Raw genomic sequence first — 20602 nt, forward strand, 5'->3', positions numbered from 1 at the left:
TCCTTTGAGTTGCTGGCAGCAAAACGAAAGTTGAAGAACTAATTAATTAGTCCCTGCCCTAATTTCCTGAGAAGAGCAGCCCGCCCCTCATTTCCTTCTCTGTTATCTTTTGTTATCTTTTGCAGAACAATAACAACCAACAGAGAGTTATAATCACAGGTGCTCTATCTTCCTTACACTGCTTACTTTTTTATGTTTTTTTCTTTGTTGAGATTTCTTATTGCATACAATTGCTGCAGATTTTGAATGATTCCCTCTTTTTTCCATGGTTTTTAAGCTCGTCTTCGGGTTGGAACAAATAATTGAAAAAAGTATTCATTTGACAACCATCCTTTAGATCACCACTAGTTGTTTTGGGTCCATAGTTGATTGCCTGTAGGCACGATGCAACACTGGAAGAGTTGTTACAACTTACAAGTAAATCAAACTCAGTTCATTTAAACATAAAGAAAAAACAAGGAAGATGATTGAAATCTCTTTTAATATTGTAGTGATTATGGAGTTATTATTGGTAATGGTTTCTGGGTTCTTACATTTTTCTTTGTTTTTTTGTTATAGCATCAATGTATTTTGTCTGAACCCTGTTGTGGAAGAGGTAGCTGTTTGCATATATCTTGGGGATTCACTTCTAGAATAGGAAGTATATCAAAGATGTACTGCTAAAAGCTTTGGGAAGTTCATATTATTCTGTTTCGGTTTGGGAACTGAATAATGTTAACTAGAATCGAATTTCTCTCTATAATTTCACTTTGATGTTAGAAACCGTAACTTTTGAATCTAACCATTGAAACATCACAATTATGTGGTCTTTTTTGTTTTCCTAGCATAAAGAAGATAAATTCCTATCAAAAGGTGTTGTTACTCTGCATTTTAAGGCTCTGACTTTACCATTTCTTGGATCTTTTTTGTAGAGAACTTGTTCATGCATTTATTTATTTTAATCAAACAATCTTTGAATCTGTTTTCAGTCTTTTATTACCTTTGCAAACATTAGTATTATCAATTCATGCCCTACGTCCTTTCCACAAAATCTTGAGCTGATTTTGTGTTTGTTCATAAGTATTTCCTTTTCGATAATTAAGTTGCGAATTTAAAACATCATTTTGAAAACAAATGCACCTTTTAATCTATTGATGTTAATTAATTATGCTAGTATATATGTTAATGTGATATTTTATGCTAAAATAACCATATTAACGTGTGCCTTGGTTCTAGATCTGGGTTGATCCGGGTTGACCCACCAAACCTATGACCCGGTCATTTTACCGGATCAATGGCCGGGTCGGGTTTTATAACTATGCCTAAAACCCTTCCCTAGCGACCACCGATCATAGATTAATAAATCATTCAATGTCAGCCAACACTTTGCTAATCTGCTTCAATACTCGACATTGCACTGCTACCACTCAGTACTGACCTTCAATCTTTGAAAATCGACATTCTGCTATATCTGACCTGCTTCCTCTTCACTATCAACCTGCAAGGCTGTTGCAACCTTTTCACTTTCATCCAGTTTAGTACCAATCTTAATTGTTTCTTACTGCAAGACCTGTTTAATGATTATGTAGATTTGGTTTTGCGTATGAGGGTTTTGATATAGGTCTAAGACTAGCTATTCATTGATGTATGTTGAGATTGGTGCCTATGGGAAGCTTATGGCATCAACATTGCATATGAAACTCTAATTTTATGTGTCTTTCATTGTGTTTTAGTGCGAATTAGGCTTTTGGAATATTTGGGCAACTTTTTTTTTTGTTAAATAAAACTGCAGGTTTTCTGAATAGAATCTTGTTGTAGAACCTAGTTGCCTAGGAGGTGAAACGTGAATGTAATATATCTGGAGTTGATTGGCTCTATGGTTTCAAGTTTTACACCCTGAAATAGGATGAATTTTCCTAGGAGGCGAATATGAATATAGTGTATCACCTCAAGTCAATTGGCTCATATATTTTCAAGTTTTGCACTCTGAAGATAGGTTAGATATGCATCTGTATTGTTTTCTCTTCACTTTTGTTTCTGTGTGCATGTGTTTTGTGTATGTTGAGGGGGGGGGGGGGTGTTGTTATGAGCTAGCATAGAAGATTTGCTGAAAAAGTTGAGAGCTGCATTTACAATATACATGATTCCCACTGGTAGAAGAATTTGCTGTCATTTATCTAACACTTGGTTATAGGGTGTGATTGTTAAGAAAAGAAACCTATATTGACTGTGAGACTGGAGCATGTCCAGAGCCTTTCTGGTACATAATTGAGAATGATAAAGATACCGGAGCATGTTGGGTGCATAATTCACAATAATACTCCTGTTTTACCCTGCCCACTGGAGCATGCCTTGCATTTTACTCATTTGGGTTTTCATTTAATGGTCTTTAATTTTAAGTCTATCATCCTTCAATCGAAATTGGAAAATGATTGGAATCTGCAGGCTGGAATACCCTTTGCTGCTACTGTTGGAAAATGATTAGAATCCCAAGACGACATAGTTTGCATTTTTTAAAATTTTTGTCCAAAGCAAAATTGTTTCAGTTTTCTTTAAAAATAACTAAAATGACGTTGTTTTGATAATGGTCCGGGTTGACCTAGCCAACCTACGACCTAGGCCGGGTCTGATAAATATGGTTTCAACAAAGCAAGAAGGGAAATTTTCTTCATTAATCGTCACCAAAAGCATTCCCAAATGCCATTGATGAAGAACAAAAGGGGTGTAGAACCTTGTGAGAGTTTTCTCTCTCCCAAAAAAAAATTCAAGCTGTTTTTCTTTGTTTTTGCAGCTTTTTTTTGCCTCGTACTGACTAGTTTGTTCTCAAATCCCTGTGCTCTGAATTATATTATCAATTTTAATTTATTATCAGTTAACAGAAGTGTAATTTTGATGCGTAAACTCTTCTTTTTCTGTAATTTGCAGTGAAAATGGCAAAAACTAAGGGTTCTTCCAAGAAGCAGCAAAAGCGTGGAATTGACTTCAAAGTGAGTAATAACAGTTTCTTTCTTTTTCCTCCTTTTTCTAAATTTCATGTCTTGTGAACTTGAATTGTTTGCTCTCTTTTTTTTTTCTTGTTAATTTTGTAGAAAATAAAGCGAAAGATCGGCAGGAAATTGCCACCTCCTAAGAATACTACTAACACAGAAATTAAATCCAAAGGTAAAAAAAATATTTCCATTTAGTTTCTTCTTAAAATTTTGTGCTTTTTATGAAGTAATGTTACTAATGGAAGTTTCTTTTTGTGTGTGTGTTATGAGCAGCAATTGTTCTTCCAGAGCAGAGTGTGGCATCAGAGAAAGCAGGTTTAGCTGTGAGCAAGAAAGGCTTGACTTTGAAAGAGCTTCTTCAACATACATCCCATCACAATGCGAAAGTCCGTAAAGGTACTTTCTTTAAATATCTTATCCTGTTAGAATAAAAGGTTGTCCTTAAGAGTTTTGGGTTTGTAATTAAAAGAGAAAGAAACTATGTATTCATAAAAATGCTTTTGTTGAGTTTATCTGGTAGCTACTTGACTGTTTGTTGCTTTCATGATTATTTTTACGGTTTATATTTTAGCCTCTGCATTTATTATCTTGCGTTTGTTGGAAATGTTGATGTTGACCAGAGCCTCTTTTTTCTTTTCCTTTTGAAGATGCCTTGATGGGCATGAAGGATTTATTCCTCAATCATCCAGAAGAGCTTAAATTGCACAGATATGCTGTTATAGAAAAATTACGTGAACGGATGAGTGATGATGAGAAAACTGTTCGAGAAAACCTATATCAACTTCTTAAGTTAGTGATTTTACCGGGCTGCAAAGAGGTAATTTATCATTTCTTTCTAGCATGTTTGTGCAGGGTGGTTGCTTGGACACTTTTAAATCTATAAGGACATGTATCAGCCTTGGCTCAATAATTTATATTCTATTAACATTCAAAATTATGTCTATTTTTGGTATGACTTTTCTTTTGTAATGTTTTGTTTTCGATTTGTATTTCTTGCTCTTCTTGGTTATCGCAAGAGCATGAAACTATCGTCATCATGATGTTAATGGGTTTTTTTGTTAGACATTGATAGGGAAAAAAATAGGAAGATTTTCAGCTTATAATTGTATATCCTAATGACAATTGGTAAAGCACAAGCCCTCTTGTTTGAATCTTGAGAGCAAACCCTACATGGAAAGCGGTTAAAGGGAAGAACCATATCAAACATCAATGCCCTGACTATGCACTCATATTAATCAGTTATTAGTATTAATGCCGGTGTCTTTCAAAGACTTGATACAAACGATGAAAATTTCATCTAAAGATTGGCATGCTCAAAATGCCTAAATTAAACTGTCATGGTTCTTGGATATAGCTAGCTGTAGTAATTGTTTAAAATGAGAAAGAAGGATTCTTCCAAAAGTTTTCAATTTAAAAAATAACAGGGGGTCTATTTTTTCTCTCAATCTTCTAATAGTGAGCTTTGAGACATTAATAGATTGATCTAGTGGTAAAGTTGCTTGTATGATTCAATAACTAGCCAGAATACTGCTTATAGGAGTGGTGCTATCGGTTTTTGTTGGAGGTGGACTGGCAAATGAAGTTTGAGACTAGGGGATAATAAAAAATTACTATTTTTTAACAGAAGATGTTAGTTTTACTTTTGATGAGATTAGAGATTTGTGATTTTCTTTTCAATCAAATGTATCCTGTACAACAACTAAGTCACAAGGTTCTATGGTTTGTTGTTTCCAATTACTTTTCTTTTTTTTGCTGGTCATTTTTCATTTTTATGAGGCATTCTGTCAGTTTCATTGCTATTTTATCACTCTTTATCATCATTAATTTATCCCTTCCTTTGACATTATTTCTCTATCCTTGCATGTCCAGGATAATCAAGGACCTGTCATTTCGTTAATGATGGCTTACATTTTTAATGCAATGACACATTTAGCAATTGACGTTCGACTTATGGCATTCAAATTTTTTGATCTCGCTGTTGAATATCATCCTCCTTCATTTTTCTCGTATGCTGAAAAGGTATCTTCATTTGTTCATGATATTCAAATGTTTGGAGTGCATTTCTTTATTATTGGTGTTTGAGAACCCACTTGTTTTGTATTTGTTCTACCCTTTGTTTGTTCGTGGTGGCTAGTGCAATGTGAATAAGGGTCCGAATGCCATTGTTAAAGTTCTGCAGTCATCTCTTCATTGTGAAAGACTTGAACCATAGTGTTATTTGAAACGAAACTGTAATGGAGAGATTTTCATGTGGCACACAAGTGCATTATAATATCATGAGCTTCTAATATGGTGTTGCAGTTGCTTATTGGATCGGGTCTTATTGGATATCCTTCTTTTCATCAAATCTTTGATGGGTTACTTGCTTTTTGAATATTCTTGATTTCCTCCATTTATGGTTTGGTAGATGCTGTCATTTTAGGTTCATGCAAAATATATGCTGCTGAGCTGTCAAAATAACCTCATATTAAATTTGATAAGAATTAAGATAATGCTATTCCCAAATGCTTACTTGCCATCAAAATGATACCTCATGAACTTTAGTTGATATGGTTATCATTCTTTCTATTTGCATTTTGATGCTTTTTTTGCTGGACGTGTCGTTAATAGATACTTCAAAATTATGAAGATATTCTTCGGAAGAACCAGTTCTATTTAGAAGACAAAGTCAAGCTGAAGAATGCTCTTGCTGGTTTGGTGCGATGCTTGTTGTTGTTGCCATCTAGTAAAGATGTTAACCTGCCTGCAAAGGTGCTCCCTGAGAATCACTTGCAAAACTCGTTTGTTTTCCTTTTAACATCCTAATGATTTTGGTAAAATTTCTATCAGGTACAAACTGTTAGGTCATATTTTACACCCAGCTATGCATGATTGTACCATCATACTCTGGAAGATAGTTCTGTAATTTTCCAGTTGTTATTGTGGTCATAGTAGCAGGAGTTTTAAGCACTAGTGGTCTATGACAGATAGATGATTTAGTTCATTGTAACAGTTGTATGGATCTTTTGTTTGTATAAGCAGTTTAAACTGCATTTGTATGTTGGAGGTCTTACATGAATTGGTTGACAATTTATGAAAACATGAGCTTTGGGGAAGTTTATTATGAAATCTGTAGTTGGTTTTTGGATCGCATATAAATACATGATTAGATAGACATGGATAATTTATTACTTTTGCAACATGGAAGATCTCAGCCAATGACCCTCATAGTGAGTCTCCATTAGCACAAGAGATTTCTTATTTTGCCCAATAGCATGTTCAATACAATACGCATCTCATAGAACTGGTGGCTCATTGATATGGTTCCGGAGCAATGGTTAATTTGTTATTCTGCGACATGCCTATGGCATGCATTGAAGATGAAATGAACTCGTCAATATATGAATTATCTTCTTCATATTGAAAAGTAAAATTATTAGTTTTAAAGTACAACTTTAGGGATGGATTATTCTTGTGTCTAATTGTGTTATGAGGTTTGCTATACTTGTGTACTTTTGCGAAGCCTCTTGCCTTTGATTTGCCTAACTATTTCTGATAACACTTTTTTCAATTTCACAGAATATCCCTGAGAAAAAAATATTGCAAGCTTTTGAGCCTGATGTGCCTACAGTATTTGCAGGTATGTCTAAACACCTCGCCCTCACTTTTCTTTATGGGTTTGTAGAGTGACAGGCTCATTGTTACCAGCATTCAACTGTTGCTGCATGGAAATATGTTTATGTTACTGTACAAACAATATGCTTAATCTTGCACCAGAAGATTTTATGTTCAATTTTACTTAGTATTTAGCAATGGTAGCTATTTTTTGTTTTGCTTACTTGTTAGCTCCACTTTGGTAGTTCTTGCTGCCATGCTATAGGAGAAATCCATTCATTTCTGATAATAAATAATTGTGGCTGAGTAGCATATTTTCAACATTCAATACACAACTGTCTGACCTTTTATGCCCTTTGTTTGTGTTATAACTGTAATTTAAAATAGTAAAATGTGGCAAGCCTTTACCTTCTTTTGTTTTGTTTTTGTTTGTGTAGAATATTCCGTCATCATCAAGAAGCTGAAAGACCTTGTACCAGTTTTAGTCAATTGCTTCCAAGATTTTCTCCCTGTACTTCACGACTCACTAGATGCACAATCATTTGATTGCATGCTTAACATACTTCGGAGCATAGATCTTGCAGTCGCATTCTTTATCCATGGGATTCAGCAAGGTCATCCCGAATCACCACCTCTTGATCAAAGCTTCTCATCAGTATTGTTGAAGAAGTTACTAGTTGTGTTTCCCCTCAGTCCAATGCATCACCTTTCAGAAAAGGTATGACTTTGTTTCCAAGTATATCTCCTCTATTTGGTTGAAAAAAAGGGAAAGGGATGCAAAACAAAAGGTCCATATTTTATATAAGGATAATGTATCTGCCATCAAAAACTTTATTGCCTCTTACTGATGGATAAGATATGGGGAAGCCTTCAGAAAAGTTTATTGCCTCTTTCTACATCCTCTCTTCTATTTCTTCTCAACCAAACAAGTGGAGATATAACTCAAAATGTTTTTCCATCCCATGATTTCCTCGCTTTCAAACACTTTTTACTGTGCATACTTCTCTGCAGTAACTTCCTGTTTGCTTCCTTTAACAAGGAAGCTTTTGTCTCAAAAATGTCTTTGTAACTGTAGTTGTTGTTATAGTAGCTCGTGTGCCTTAACTTTTTCTTTTTGCTTGCTTGCAGGATGATGACAGATATGTTATTTTGAACATTGTAATTACAGAAATATTTATGCACTTAAGTGAATGGATCTGCCCACCTGCTGTCTTATTTGAGAAATTTCTAACATTTGTGGAGTACGTGTTGCTTGAAAAGGTGTGCTTCCTGTGTGTCAATACTTCTTGAATTAGCAGAAAAGATGATAATCTAGGAAACCTTGGATCTTGGACCAGATAATTCAAATTAATATGTTCCTTTCCTTATCAAATTATTTCATAGTAGAACAGTATGAAGGAAAAGGAATGAGAATCACTCTGAGTTGCACCGCTGTTTGGGGAGATTTTCAGATATTTTTAAAAAAGAGTACTTTTAGATGATTTGGAAGCAGTACCTTTATTTACTTTTTGTTGATTTGTTGCATCTTTTTTTTTATGCAGAGCTGCAGTAACGTGCGATCTAACAAAGCAGTTCGAGAAAAGCAGATATCTACACTGATTCCTTTTATCCCAAAACTTGTGTCACGGGTGATTGGAAATTGGAAGAATCGCCTTCTCCAGGTTTGACTCATTCTTTAAGAATTTGCTTGATAACTTGTCTTAAGTAAATTATGTTGGCTGATGTCTCTCTTGCTTTATGAGATTGTCTTTTGTCACCGTGTCTGGGGTTCTTGGTTATAGATTTTTCTCTTCAAAACTCTACATGTTCTGTAGAGAACTGTAAGATCTGGTGGTAATGAAGATGTTAAACAATCATATCTTTGTTGCAGGCATTTACAAAGACATTCCAGGATTGCAGTCCAGAGTCTTCAGTAAAATTAGCTTGCCTTGCTGCAATTGAAGAAATGGTCATTTCTGTATGTTCAACTCCTCAGCATTAAAGAGTTTTATTCCTTGCCTCCTTAGAAGATATTCTCATCGTTTCTATTTCTGCAAAAAATGACTGAATCTCTCAAATAATACCTTTTACAAAATTTGCAGCATGAAGATCTGCTGTGCACAGATGTCAATGATTCAGGACTATTTGACTACAAGATTACTTGGATAAGAGAGCTGCCTATGTTACTCATTCTGCTAGGCGACCGGCACTCATCCTCTTCCAAGGTATTTAGAGTAGTTGTTGAAGATGAAATCTTTACTCATGTCATCAATATTTAGGTTTTGCTTTTCTTCTTGCTATCAAGTTCACATGCAGCTCAGTTAATGCATGAACTTGGCGAACTTTTATTGCTTTCTTCCTCACAGGTTGTGTTGCATCTTCTACTTCGCCTGGGGCAACGTTCATTGTTGTATGATGATATGCAAGGCTTGCTGAAAGAGTTCTACAGCACAGATCAAGACAAAGGTTAGTGCTGATATTTCCTGATAAATTCCATGCTTGGTTACAAGCCCATGGGAGGTTCATTATTTGGTTCATTGTCATACTCGTTTTTTGTTGAGCAGGGAACATATGTTATGGTCCTTTTTTAAGGCTAGCCAGGGATTCACAAGAACTCTCTATCTGTTGTCTTTATTATTTTTCTCAACTGGATTCAACTTTGCTGAAGTCAATTGCTTCTTGCTGCTTGTGTAAGTGTGTTTCTCCCCTCACTGTAGTCCCTAACTTCCTTTAGTTTTCCCCTAATTGATTCTTTATTTTGGAACTGACATAAAACATTTTGTTGAACTTGATATGAACTTTCAAGATGTTGCATTACTTAACTTTATTTCTAATGATTCCTTTCTACCAAAATTTACATTGCTACTTTTAGCAAGGATCCAATATCTTTGAACCCATGCTTGCTTCTGTCACTCTTGTAGTGTCTTGCGTTCCCTAAGGTGCAAAAGTTTTCATTGTGGGGACAATAAAAAGACTTCTGCATGAAACCTTGCACAGAATGTCTTCCACTGATTTAGCTCGTATTGAAAGACTACTTATTTTGAAATGACAGTTTAGTTGACAATTTGCAATTTAATGATGACAACATTTTCCTTCAACATTTCTTCCCATTAGAATGGACTTTTATCATTATAAACATATTATTTATTTGATCCTTATACCTCTTTAATGAGGTTTTTAAGAAATGTTGTTGCTTTTGGATGGTTGTTGTAAGCATTAAACTTTAAAGGAGGACTTGATACTCATGAAAGAGAAAACTAAGTTCTGACTGTTAATAAGGTTGTTTATTTCAAATCTTCTTTTCTGATATATTTCAGGTCATGAGTTGGATCCGTTTATGTTATTCCGGATCATAGAGGTTTTACATTCAACCTACAAAGCTGGCCATATTCAGATTTCTGACTTCATCAGCTTCTTAATCACTTTGGCTTCGCGTTTCAAAGTTTTTCCTGGTAAATTCAGAATGATTTCTCCCTTGGCAAGCAATTTTGGATCAATAGTTTATGTAGTTTGTGTCTGACAAGGAGATTCATGTCTGCAGAAAATATTTTTCCTGCCACGGAGAGAGATAAGAAGACCTCAAATCGTGCAACTTTTAAATCATTGATCAGTGTTGTTTGCTCATGCCTGTCGCAGATGGGTGACAATTCTCTAGTTTTTGCGATTCTAGAGAAAGTAATACTAGAGCAGATAGTAAGTTGGTTGGCTTTTATGCAATTTTGTTATTTACATAGATGGTCCTGTTTTTGGGCTTCTGAGGTTTCTGTTGGACAAATTCTTTTTATTTCAAAACGTGAACACGAAATAAGGTAGAAATTTGTTTGCAATATCTTGTTTGCTTGACTCGTGATGGGTCATTCATGAGGCTCAATGGTGACACCTTTTTTCATATTTTCAGTCATTAAAACCACCTCTGGACAATTCCTGTGCTATGCTCAGAATGCTTGTTGCACTGGATTCTAAGCCCACGAGACTTTCTAAACAAAGTATTTGCTCTTTAAGCAATGTCCTTTCAGCATATCTCATTGATGTTGCACATGTAAGTATTCCTACCCTTAAACAACTGTCCTGATTTCTTTCTTCTTTACTAAGACCTTCCTCTCTTTTTTTTTGTATTTGTATCAATGTCTGTTTTTCTTTTGGAGTGCTGCTGGCAACACTATTTCTTCTGCCTTTTCTGAGAGAAAAAAAGCTGAGTTGCCATTAGGATATTTGATGTTTGACTTATCAATAAATACTTAAAGTCTTGCAAGACGATGATATGAAATTGGTTCCTTTTATATGGTACAGCTGTGTGTATCTTGAGTCTTGACCCTGGCAACCTAAATCTTTGTTAAGTCAATGATATTTGATCTATTTTCCTTTATACTTTTTGTGATGGGAACTGGGATGCTTTTTGAAACTTCATTGTTTTCTTTATGGCATAGATCTTTGTTCAGTTCCCTTGTTTTTGTATATGATGGCGTTAAATTTTCCAATGAGGAGGGTAGAGTATTTATTGGCCGAGGAATCTCTTCATTTAATTTCCAGGTTTCATGGAACAAAATACATTTTAGCAGTTGTTTCCGTGGTCATGATGAAGTTTTTCTATATAGAATTCCCTTTTACTTTTTGTGAGCTGGATATTTAATCTTTCTTATTTTGCACTAAATTTTGTGAATTTGCTTCATAGACATCAAGCAACCCTCATTGATTTTTTAGTTATTGAAATGAGAATATTTCACTTCTCTAACAGTGTGTTCCAGAAGATGATGATGAGAGCATGAGCTCCATCCATGGACAAACACGTCGTTATTATCTTCTGCCTAGCTTTATCCTGTTTGATAGAAGTCACAAACTTCTCAATCTTGTGTTGAACGTGATGGGGTCATTGATTAATGGAAGAAGTTTCTCACTTCTATCTGGTGATCGTATCTGTTATGCCAAGGGGAGCTCAAGTATTATAAATGCTATTGTTTCTGTTTTACTATGGATGCAAAGGGAAGCTAAGGTTCAGCAAATTCTTTATTTATACAAGGAAGAGATTGACCACATTTCACGAAGCATATGCTCTTTACAGGTATAATTTTGCTTCCCGGGCGTTTCTTGTCCATGTTCTATGTTTCTCTGTTTTTGTATTGCAAAAGATTTATCAACAAAGGAAAAGAATTCACCATTTTAAGGGGAGAGGGGAGAGATTGAAGGTCTGGCTGGCCCTTTTTAAATCAAATACTCCTTGTGCATATCGGTCTTGCTGGATATCATGTTTAGCTATGTACATAAAGGGGCATTTCTAATAGTAGAAAATATTATTGGAAAGCTGTGGATCGAAAGCTCCTCATATCTGCATGGCTCGGCTCTTTAAAGCATGATGTTTATGATTATGGATACTTGGAGACATGACTGTAAGGTCTCAGCAGAAAACTTGTCTGAGTGGTAGAAAAATTAACCTCTGTTTTTTCTTGACTTTGAGGGGTCATTGAATATACTGGCTCGTACATTGGAAATTAAGTGTTGAGAATTTATGTTATTAGTTTGTAATGTATGTCATCTCATGTTTTTGTTGTTTTTGCAGTCTTTAGAGGAAATCAACGTGCCAATAGAAGAAAGACACATTATAAAGTGTGCAATTGATCGATTAAAGACTCTAACAAGTTCATTATATCAGTAGAAGCAAATGACTTATAATATCATTGCGGTAATGACTCTGTATTCTATAACTTGAGTTGCATCACTGTGAATTTATTGAGTTTCTGATTACTGACATTCTGAAAGTTCTTTGAGAAATATAAAACATGAAAAAGGAAAGAAGAAATTTATCAAAGCTGTGACAACTTATTTTTTAAAAATATCCATGCCATTTCTTTTTTTCTCTCTCTTAAGAATGCCGACCTGTGTCACTTTCTTGTAGGATACTCAATTTCCCAGCAAATAGAGGGAAGTTGGAGAGATTGCATAATAAGATGACCCATAATTGCAAGATACGAACTTGGAAAAGGTGAACAGCTTTGATGGTCTATGAGGATTTGCCATTGTGGCTGGGAACGTGGAAAAGAAGATGGCTTTTTTCGCAATTCAATGCAGGCACCATCTATATTCCATGTTTTCTGTGGCATGCGTGCACAGTTTTGAAGTCTTAAATGGCATGTATTGCCTACAATTTTGAATTAGGTAATAGATGATTAGAGGGGGGGGAATAGGAATGTTGTTGGAGGTAAAATTTTGTAATGGAAAGAAGTGAAGGTTCATCCGTTGTTAGATGATCACTTGCACAGGACATTTCTCTTCCTTCTCTGATTTTGTTTTCTTTTCATTCTTTCTTTCGTTTTGTTCATCTCATGGATCCATTTTGTCGTATGAAATAGGCTAACAGCCTGCAAGTGTATTTGGCTTTACTATAGCTTTCAAGGTTGGTTTGAAAAGATAATTTTTTTAAAAAAATTATAAATTTATATTTTTAAAAACCCAGGTTTTTAGGGTATTTTGGTAACATGCATGTTAAAAGCATCAAAATGATGTTGCTTTTAACATGGTGCATCGTGTTGCCAAGAACATGCTTACTATAATTTGAAATGAAAAGCAGGTTTAAACAACCAAAATCAAATACTATGAGCATGCCATGATTCTTGAATATATATAGTTATATTACTTGTGTAATAATTTAGTATTGTAACTCATTTTGACCTTTAATTTTTTATGTTTTAAAAAATTACTTTCATTCCAATTTATTATTTGGCATTTTTTTTAAAAAAAAAGACAAGTTTAAGCGGTGAAATAAGAAAAAAAAGAAGAACAAGGGACTAATGTGATAAGGAACTAAAAAACAATGGAAGACTATGCAAAAAAAAAAAAAAACAAATAGAAGAATTAAACAAAATTGAAAAAAATTGAAAGAGGTTCATTAAAAAGATAAAATTTAACTAATTAGAAATCCACAATAAAAAAGAAAACAATATAAATTTTCTAGCAATATTTTTTCTTAGTTTAGCTTTTCCTATTTTACAGAGGATCCTAGATAATATAATTAGAAAAGTAACAAAGAGAATGACAAATACATAGATTAAAGGAGAGATTTTTGCAAAAAGTCTAGCCAAACAAAATACCTAGCAAAGAAAAGATAAGAATAGAAAGAAAAAGAAACACCACGAGCACAAGGAAAGAAAGAAGAAAAAACATCAACAACCCTGAAAAATCCAACACAGCAACAACTTCCTAGGCTCTGATCTCCCAGCTCTGGCGGAGGTGATCGACTTTGCCTACACCAAAAAAGAAAAAGAGTGAGTCATGCACACGAGCATATCCATGCGCCCCTGCCTTAGTTGCGGGTGCAAAGAAGCCCTGTAATCTTGACTAGTTATCCGACACGTGAACAGTACGCGTTAACATTGTGTTTTTTTTTCTAGCATTGTTTCTCCTCGTTCCAACCTCTACGGTCCAATTCTAACCAACTCCAACAACTTGTGAAGGATAATTTTGAATCCCAATATGTGATTTATTTATTTTTAGAATAATTTGTGATTTGTTTGTTAAATTTTGAATTGCAAAGTATGTTGATGTTGATATTGTTTGAATAAATTCACTATGTATTCGTGATTTTCTTTTTGGTTTGATTATGTTCATTTATATTAATTGAAATGGTTAGAACATTTATGGTGATCATGCTTTGTGAAATAATTAATTTGTGGTGGATTAATTTAAAATAAATAAGTCCAAACTCATGTTTCTGTTTACCATTACTTCAAACCTCGTCCCATATCCTAAAAAGTAAGGATTAGGCTCGTTGTTAAGCCTATATCCCAAGTCATTATCCTATGAATTTTTAATTTAGGTGAAATATTATATATTTTTATTATTAAAATCAAATAACAATACAGCTTATTTTAGGTAGAATATTTTAAGGTGATTTTTATATTTTCTTTAGTATAATCAAACCCTTACTAAAAAAATTTTATAAATACCATTTAGAATTTCTAGTAACCACAAAATTAGATAACAACTCATTTTCTTATTTTTACCCCTTTTACATAGTCAAATTATTAAGATGTACCCTACAACACTTAGTGTTCATTTTACAGTTTATTTTAAATTGTAATGCGTTAAATTGTTTTTTATATGTTTGAATAGTGTTGATATGAAATATCCATACTTTTATAAAAATATCTAAAACAACTCAAAAAGGTAGTTAACTCAGGGATGGCCTAAGCTCTCTCAGTTCTTAAATGTTCTAAAATTCCTCTTAAACTTTTAAAATGTTTTAGGAATTCTTATAAAATAGACCATGTATTATAAAAAATTTACTTCCTCGCCCTCTTAACCATAATTATTAGGTTCGGCTATAGATTGAGTGGATCAACTCTTGAAATAGGGGATTAATTCGAGACTATTCCAAAACAATGTCGTTTTGTTAAATGAAATGAGGTTGTTTCGACAAAAAGTAAAATAAAAACTAAAATGATGTCATTTTGAGCAAAAACTTTTAAAAAAATCTTTGAAGTTGACTTGGTCGGGTCTAATTCATGTTTTTTCAAGCCACTCGAATCTTTGATTGACCCACAAGATCACCCAAGTTTTATTTAAGTTAATTCTTTATCTTATTTGAAAACAAACTCGTCTAGACCAAATTCAAGATTGACCTATTAGGTTAAGCTGATTTGATAATTATACTCTCAACATTACTACTTTGAATTGTAGAAAAGCACTCTCATTTTCTTTTTATTTAAGCCGCTATATGGTATTATACTTTCTATACAAAACACTTAGGGTGTATTGCACCTAATCCACTGTCCATATAAACATTACAGGATGTGGCTTCTTTTCTTCTTCTTTTTTGCATCTTTTGTTTTTGGTTTTTTTGCATTTCCCTCTTTCTTTATTTTTCTTTCAACTTCATCCTTCTTTTTTCATTTTCAACTTTTAACATATACTTATTCTTGAATTTTTCTTCACAAATTATTTCAATTTATTTTTTATAATATTATCACGGTCTTAAATAAATATCTTGACATTTGGTTTTTGCTTGATTTTATAAGAGTCTATTTTAATTATCATACAATTAAGTAAAAAATATTTTTCAAGAAAAAAAAACAAATTTCTTAAACTCAGTGTAGTCCATCACCTAAATTGCGGATTTGGCAGATTAAGTCGTGAAATTCAGGTCAATCCAATATGTTGTTATCTCAATATTAAAAAAAAAAGTTATCTCGAGTTCTTTTTTTAAATCCAAACCATATTTTTTACTAATCAATCAAGCTGTCTTTGAACCCGTCAAGTTGACTGAGTCATATCATGACAACTCTCACATGATTTAGTTTTAAACATGGACCAAGCAATGTGTCATGTCAGGAGGCTTCAAAGTTGACTTGCTGGATCAGATTTAATAACAATATCAATTAGTTTCTTGTGGCATGAATATGTTTTTAAGTTTATTTTTGTTATTTGAGTCGCAACATAGTATGGCACTGTAAACTAATTACCCTATTATATTAAAAAACTTGGGAAAACTTATGGAGCTTCCCTGTTCATATGAATGGGGAAGCTCCTCCTACGCTTTTTTTCCTTTTTTTTTTCAATTCATTTTTTTTTTTTTGCTATTTTCCTTTTTTTTTCTCTATTAATTTTCTTCTTTTTTCTCAATTTTGTCATGGATTTTTTTATACCGATTGATTGGGCTACCTTTAGACTAGCCAAATCGTTTAGATCACATAAGAACAACTTTTACTTGATTTAATTTAAACTCGAGCTAGATAATAAGTTGGGTTGAAAGGGGTTTTTGTCTATTTCATTATTTTGTTTTTCTCAATTTCATCCTTAGACATTTCTTACCGGTTAACTGGGTTGCTTTTGGACAAACTAAGTCGATTGGGTCACATTGAGCCAACTCTTATACGATTTAATTTTAAACTCATGGTAGATAAGGAATCAAATTGAAACATTTCAAGGTTGACCTGTCTAATTGAGTTTAATAACAATTCCAAATAGTTCTTTATGGTCTGAATATTTTTTGTTATATTAAAAAAAATATTTGTGAGCCTATAAACTATGTAATCAATTTCTTATTTAATAGTTTAATCTATTATTTAATTTTTTAGATTTAGTGGTCGGCACTTTACTCTTAAAATTGAAATAGAAAAGAAAATACAAAATAACATAAAAAAGGGACAGTTCAATCTTCCAAAGTAAAGAATTTAGAAGAGAGAAACTTATCATCACTCAAAATTTTAAGATTTTTTTTTTAAATTAGCATAGTAATTTAAAAGTTTTAGCAGAATAACACCATTTGAAAAGAATTTAGTGAAACAATATATTTTTATCTTGTCGTACTTCTGAAACACAACATTTACTAAATGTTGTTATTCAAAAGCGTGACAAAATAGTTTTCACGCTTATTAAATAGGTCATGCTTTAGAAGCGTGATATGTTGTTTTTCATGTGCTTTTCTCAAATACACGTTACACATATTTTGTTTTTTTAGGGTGTTTTTCCTAACAAGAATTTCACAAGATTTATCGTCTTTTAAAAAACCTAGGATTTTTCAAAGTCATGTTAAATAGCAATGTTCATCCAACTCTTATGATTTGTATTAGTTTTTGAAGAAATGCATTTTATCACGGTGATTGGTTCAGGAGATGATTTGTTTTACATTGAGTTAAAAAAAAACCCTTTAAATACCATTTTAAACCTGTAAATTTATTTTCTTTGATAGCTATAAAACTTAGCCTTTATTATATTTATTGAAAAGTCCATTCTAATTAAATAAGCTAGAAAGACTAATAAATACACTCTCAAGATATAAGGAAACATCAGAAGAGATGAATAGCTATTTGTTTTTGTGGAGAAAATTCAAACACAGGAATTCAATATCCATCGCTTTTTATCAGATTTCTGTTTTTTTAATGAACTTGGAATGTCTGCACGGGATCAAATTAATCTGATTTCACTTTTCCTTTGATCTTAGATTTCAACTGTCGCTTGCAGCCCTGGATTTACTTGTGTTTCCTTCTATGGCATTTGACTTGTAATCATAATTCAACAGATTTCCAGATTACTTTCTGCTGTATTTGTACTTTCTTCCTCCAGGGAGACATTTTCTTTGCCAAATTATAGCAAAGTGCTCTCTGAAAGTCACTGGGCTTCATATTTTCATCAAGCTTCACTAGGAAATAACCTTAATCACCAGTTCCTTTCGAATTCAATTCTGAAACGTAAAGCTCAAAACCTCGTCGATTCCTGCATGCTTATTATTTCATTCTTTCTTTAGTTGGAATTGCTTTATTTGACGAGTAGCTTCTTGAAGAAACTTTCTTTTGATGCTACCTTCCCCTTCAATGGTTTGGAAACTGGTTTTTTCAATAGCTTAAATGTTCTTGGGAGGTGGGGCGGGCGGGTTTGAGATTGCAGGGTGATGAAGTGTAGGGTGTTAATCTTGGTGATGGTGAAAACAAATCCTCATCATGGCCCTATTTCTTACCTCTATGAATGTTGTGTGTTTCAGTAAACTTAAATTAGCATAAACATCACTTTAAGGCTTTATTGCTGCGATTCTGATGGTCTGTGCTGCCTAGTCACTTGAGAGCTTTGGCCCTTCTCAGGAAATCTGCAAGTGATCAGCATGTCTTTTCTTCTGGCTTGTATGTGTTCTATAGTTTACTGGTGGCCATTGCCACAAAATAAGTAAAATCAGATGCAAAGCAGCAGATTGAAGGGGAAAATAATGTCAACCTCGGTCTCCATCCGAAAAACAACTTCACTCTTCAAAAGCCCACTGAAAGAGAAGATCTAATTCCGGCAACCAGTAGAGACTTCTATATCGTGACAGAACACATTATCTCATCTAAACCTTCTTAAACTCCCAGAAACAAATCCCATAAATCTTCTGAAATACTCCCTAGTTTACCAAGTTTGGTTGTGGCATGAGAGCATTCAAGAGCCATGCAATATTCTTTCAACAGAGTCCACTTCTGACTTTGAAAGAAGGTAAAACGTTTAAATACTTGGAACTTTGGTAGGAATCTTCAAAGCTTCTTGAGTTTTCTCTTCTTTTTCTTCATGGTCTCCCTTAGAGAAGTTAGCTTGTAGTTATTGAGCTCTTATTAGTGGCTGTTGAAGAACTGTATCAGATATGCCACCAACCATTTGTACTGAATATTCTTTGTTGGTGCTTACCGAATATGATGCCTTTATGAACCTGGAGATTGGCTCAGCTGCTCGCACATGGACTCTGTAGTGAAAAAGCTGGTGCATGATTTGAAATCCAGATGCAAATGAAAGCTTTCTTAAGATTATTCTTCGAGGAGCAAGGCATGGTCTAGATGAAGAAGCTTGTAATTCACTGTTACGCTCTGGTAAATGCGTATCTTGCCTTCTGTTTTTGGATCAATTCCTGATACTTTCGTCAGACAATGCCTTTGTAGATAAATTAGAGGAAATTGCATTTGAATTCAAATTGCTCTTTGCTATGTCAACAAAGATAAAGTAGTTCTTTTTTTGTTTCTGGGTAACATGATAGAAATCATGTTAGTTTTAAAGTGAAATTCTCTTACAGTTTAGTCCCTGAAGTTTTTTCTAATTGTATATTTTCATGCTCAAACTCCTGACCAATTTATCAAGAATCGTTAAGGAATGATAAAATAAAGAAGGGGGACCAAAGTGTAAAATAAAAAGAAAAGGGGTGGTAGTTTAAATATAGAAAAAAATTCACTTTGGTCCTTTTACTTCTTAAATTATAAGTTTATAGTCTCTCAATATTTTGAATTTTTAATTGTGGTATAAAATTTTATTTTTTGTTTACTTTTCGATCCTCGGTTTGAGAGAGAAGATAAAAAGAAAAAGTTTTAGTTGATACCAATTTAGTCCATGAAAAACATCGATATTAATGCTAATAAATTTTATTCAACAAGGGGAGTCCCGTCTAGGTTTTATTTTTTGCCTTCTCATCGCCTAAAATGATATATCTAAACTTGGATTTTTTATTAGTTTTAGGTTCATTTTGGGTTTATGAATTGATTTTTAGGTTATTTGAGATCATATTTATCAAGATTTGTATGATGTTTTATAAGTGTTTTGGGTGAGAAAAAATGACCTCTGAGATTAAAAAAAACATGCATTAAAAAGAAAAGTTGGGGTTAAATATCATACTTATCTATTTTTTACTTTTATAGGGATGATAATCTTTTTATTTTTTAATTTTATTGACATTAACGGTTATTTTTCAATTTATCAATTCATATATTTTAAGATTTATTTTATTTAATATAAATAGTATCTTTATGTTTCTCAGCTAAAAAAATCATGATAGTGTAAAACTTACTTGCAACATTATTATATTTTTATACCACATTAAAAATTAATTTGAGATTATATAAGCAACGGTGTTTTGTTAATAATTCTTTTTTATATTTATTAACACCTATTATCCTTACTTTATTATATTTTATATAAATATTAAGCATTAACTCTTCAATGCACAATCAAATTTTTTTTCTTGAAAGTTAAAAAACATGGGTCAAATAACTAGTACACAGTCTCTATACTGCATGGTGCAAAGAAGAGCAATTACGGAAAGCTGTCTTAGAATAAGTTTAGTGTACATTAATCATTGTTTTTTAAAATATTTTTTATTTTAAAATATATTAAAATAATACTTTTTTTATTTTAAAAAAAATTATTTTTAATATCAACACAATAAAATAATATAAAAACATCAAAATAATGTTTCTAAATCCAATATCAAATACACCCTTAGATCTTAGTTGTTGGGTTTCTTGGACCGTTTGTTTGGTTCTTTTGAAAATATTTTAAGCCCTTATCCTTCATAGCTTAGGTGCAACCTGGTTCCCTTCTAAATTTTAAGCCCTTGTCGTTTTTTCGTCAGTGCCTTCTACAAGGCTAGTGCAGTATTGCAGGGTCAAGCGCTCAAGGTGACGACAAGAACATCTTAGGTTTTCATGAAAGAAAAAGCAGGTAAACAATCTATTATTGTAGGAAACATGAACATTAGAATTAGATTAGAAAAAAATAATCGTAAAATAAAAATTCAACTGTTCACGAGAGGAAAGACAGTATTTTTTCAAGAAAATATAAGC

At 33.1% G+C, this 20602-nt stretch overlaps 1 protein-coding gene across 3 annotated transcripts; it reads left to right on the forward strand.

Annotated features, from left to right (window-relative positions):
- LOC133673263 (uncharacterized) lies at nucleotides 1-12916 on the forward strand. Of its 3 annotated transcripts, none has more exons than XM_062094023.1 (21): nucleotides 1-159; nucleotides 2905-2966; nucleotides 3069-3141; nucleotides 3243-3365; nucleotides 3617-3786; nucleotides 4839-4988; nucleotides 5580-5720; nucleotides 6528-6588; nucleotides 7001-7281; nucleotides 7692-7823; nucleotides 8105-8224; nucleotides 8434-8520; nucleotides 8645-8767; nucleotides 8909-9008; nucleotides 9107-9232; nucleotides 9860-9994; nucleotides 10084-10235; nucleotides 10441-10581; nucleotides 11278-11601; nucleotides 12097-12219; nucleotides 12433-12916. In XM_062094023.1, the coding sequence occupies exons 2-20, from the start codon at nucleotides 2910-2912 to the stop codon at nucleotides 12190-12192; spliced, it is 2592 nt and encodes an 863-aa protein (XP_061950007.1). In that variant the 5' UTR covers nucleotides 1-159; nucleotides 2905-2909; the 3' UTR covers nucleotides 12193-12219; nucleotides 12433-12916. The 3 variants fall into 3 exon arrangements, with proteins under 3 accessions (XP_061950007.1, XP_061950001.1, XP_061949994.1); XM_062094017.1 differs by lacking the exon at nucleotides 1-159 and adding an exon at nucleotides 176-1512; XM_062094010.1 differs by lacking the exon at nucleotides 1-159 and adding an exon at nucleotides 1553-2713.
- Nucleotides 12917-20602: the final 7686 nt, after the last annotated feature.

This window comes from Populus nigra, chromosome 1 (assembly GCF_951802175.1).
Source record: "Populus nigra chromosome 1, ddPopNigr1.1, whole genome shotgun sequence".
Lineage (NCBI taxonomy): Eukaryota > Viridiplantae > Streptophyta > Magnoliopsida > Malpighiales > Salicaceae > Populus > Populus nigra.

Excerpts from the sequence above, each read along its gene's own strand:
- LOC133673263 (XM_062094010.1), top strand. The coding sequence starts at position 2,677 with ATGCCATTGATGAAGAACAAAAGGGGTGTAGAACCTT. Across the intron at positions 7,824-8,104 it reads AGTACGTGTTGCTTGAAAAG|AGCTGCAGTAACGTGCGATC; the intron begins GTGTGCTTCCTG and ends TTTTTTATGCAG. Across the intron at positions 8,225-8,433 it reads GGAAGAATCGCCTTCTCCAG|GCATTTACAAAGACATTCCA; the intron begins GTTTGACTCATT and ends TCTTTGTTGCAG.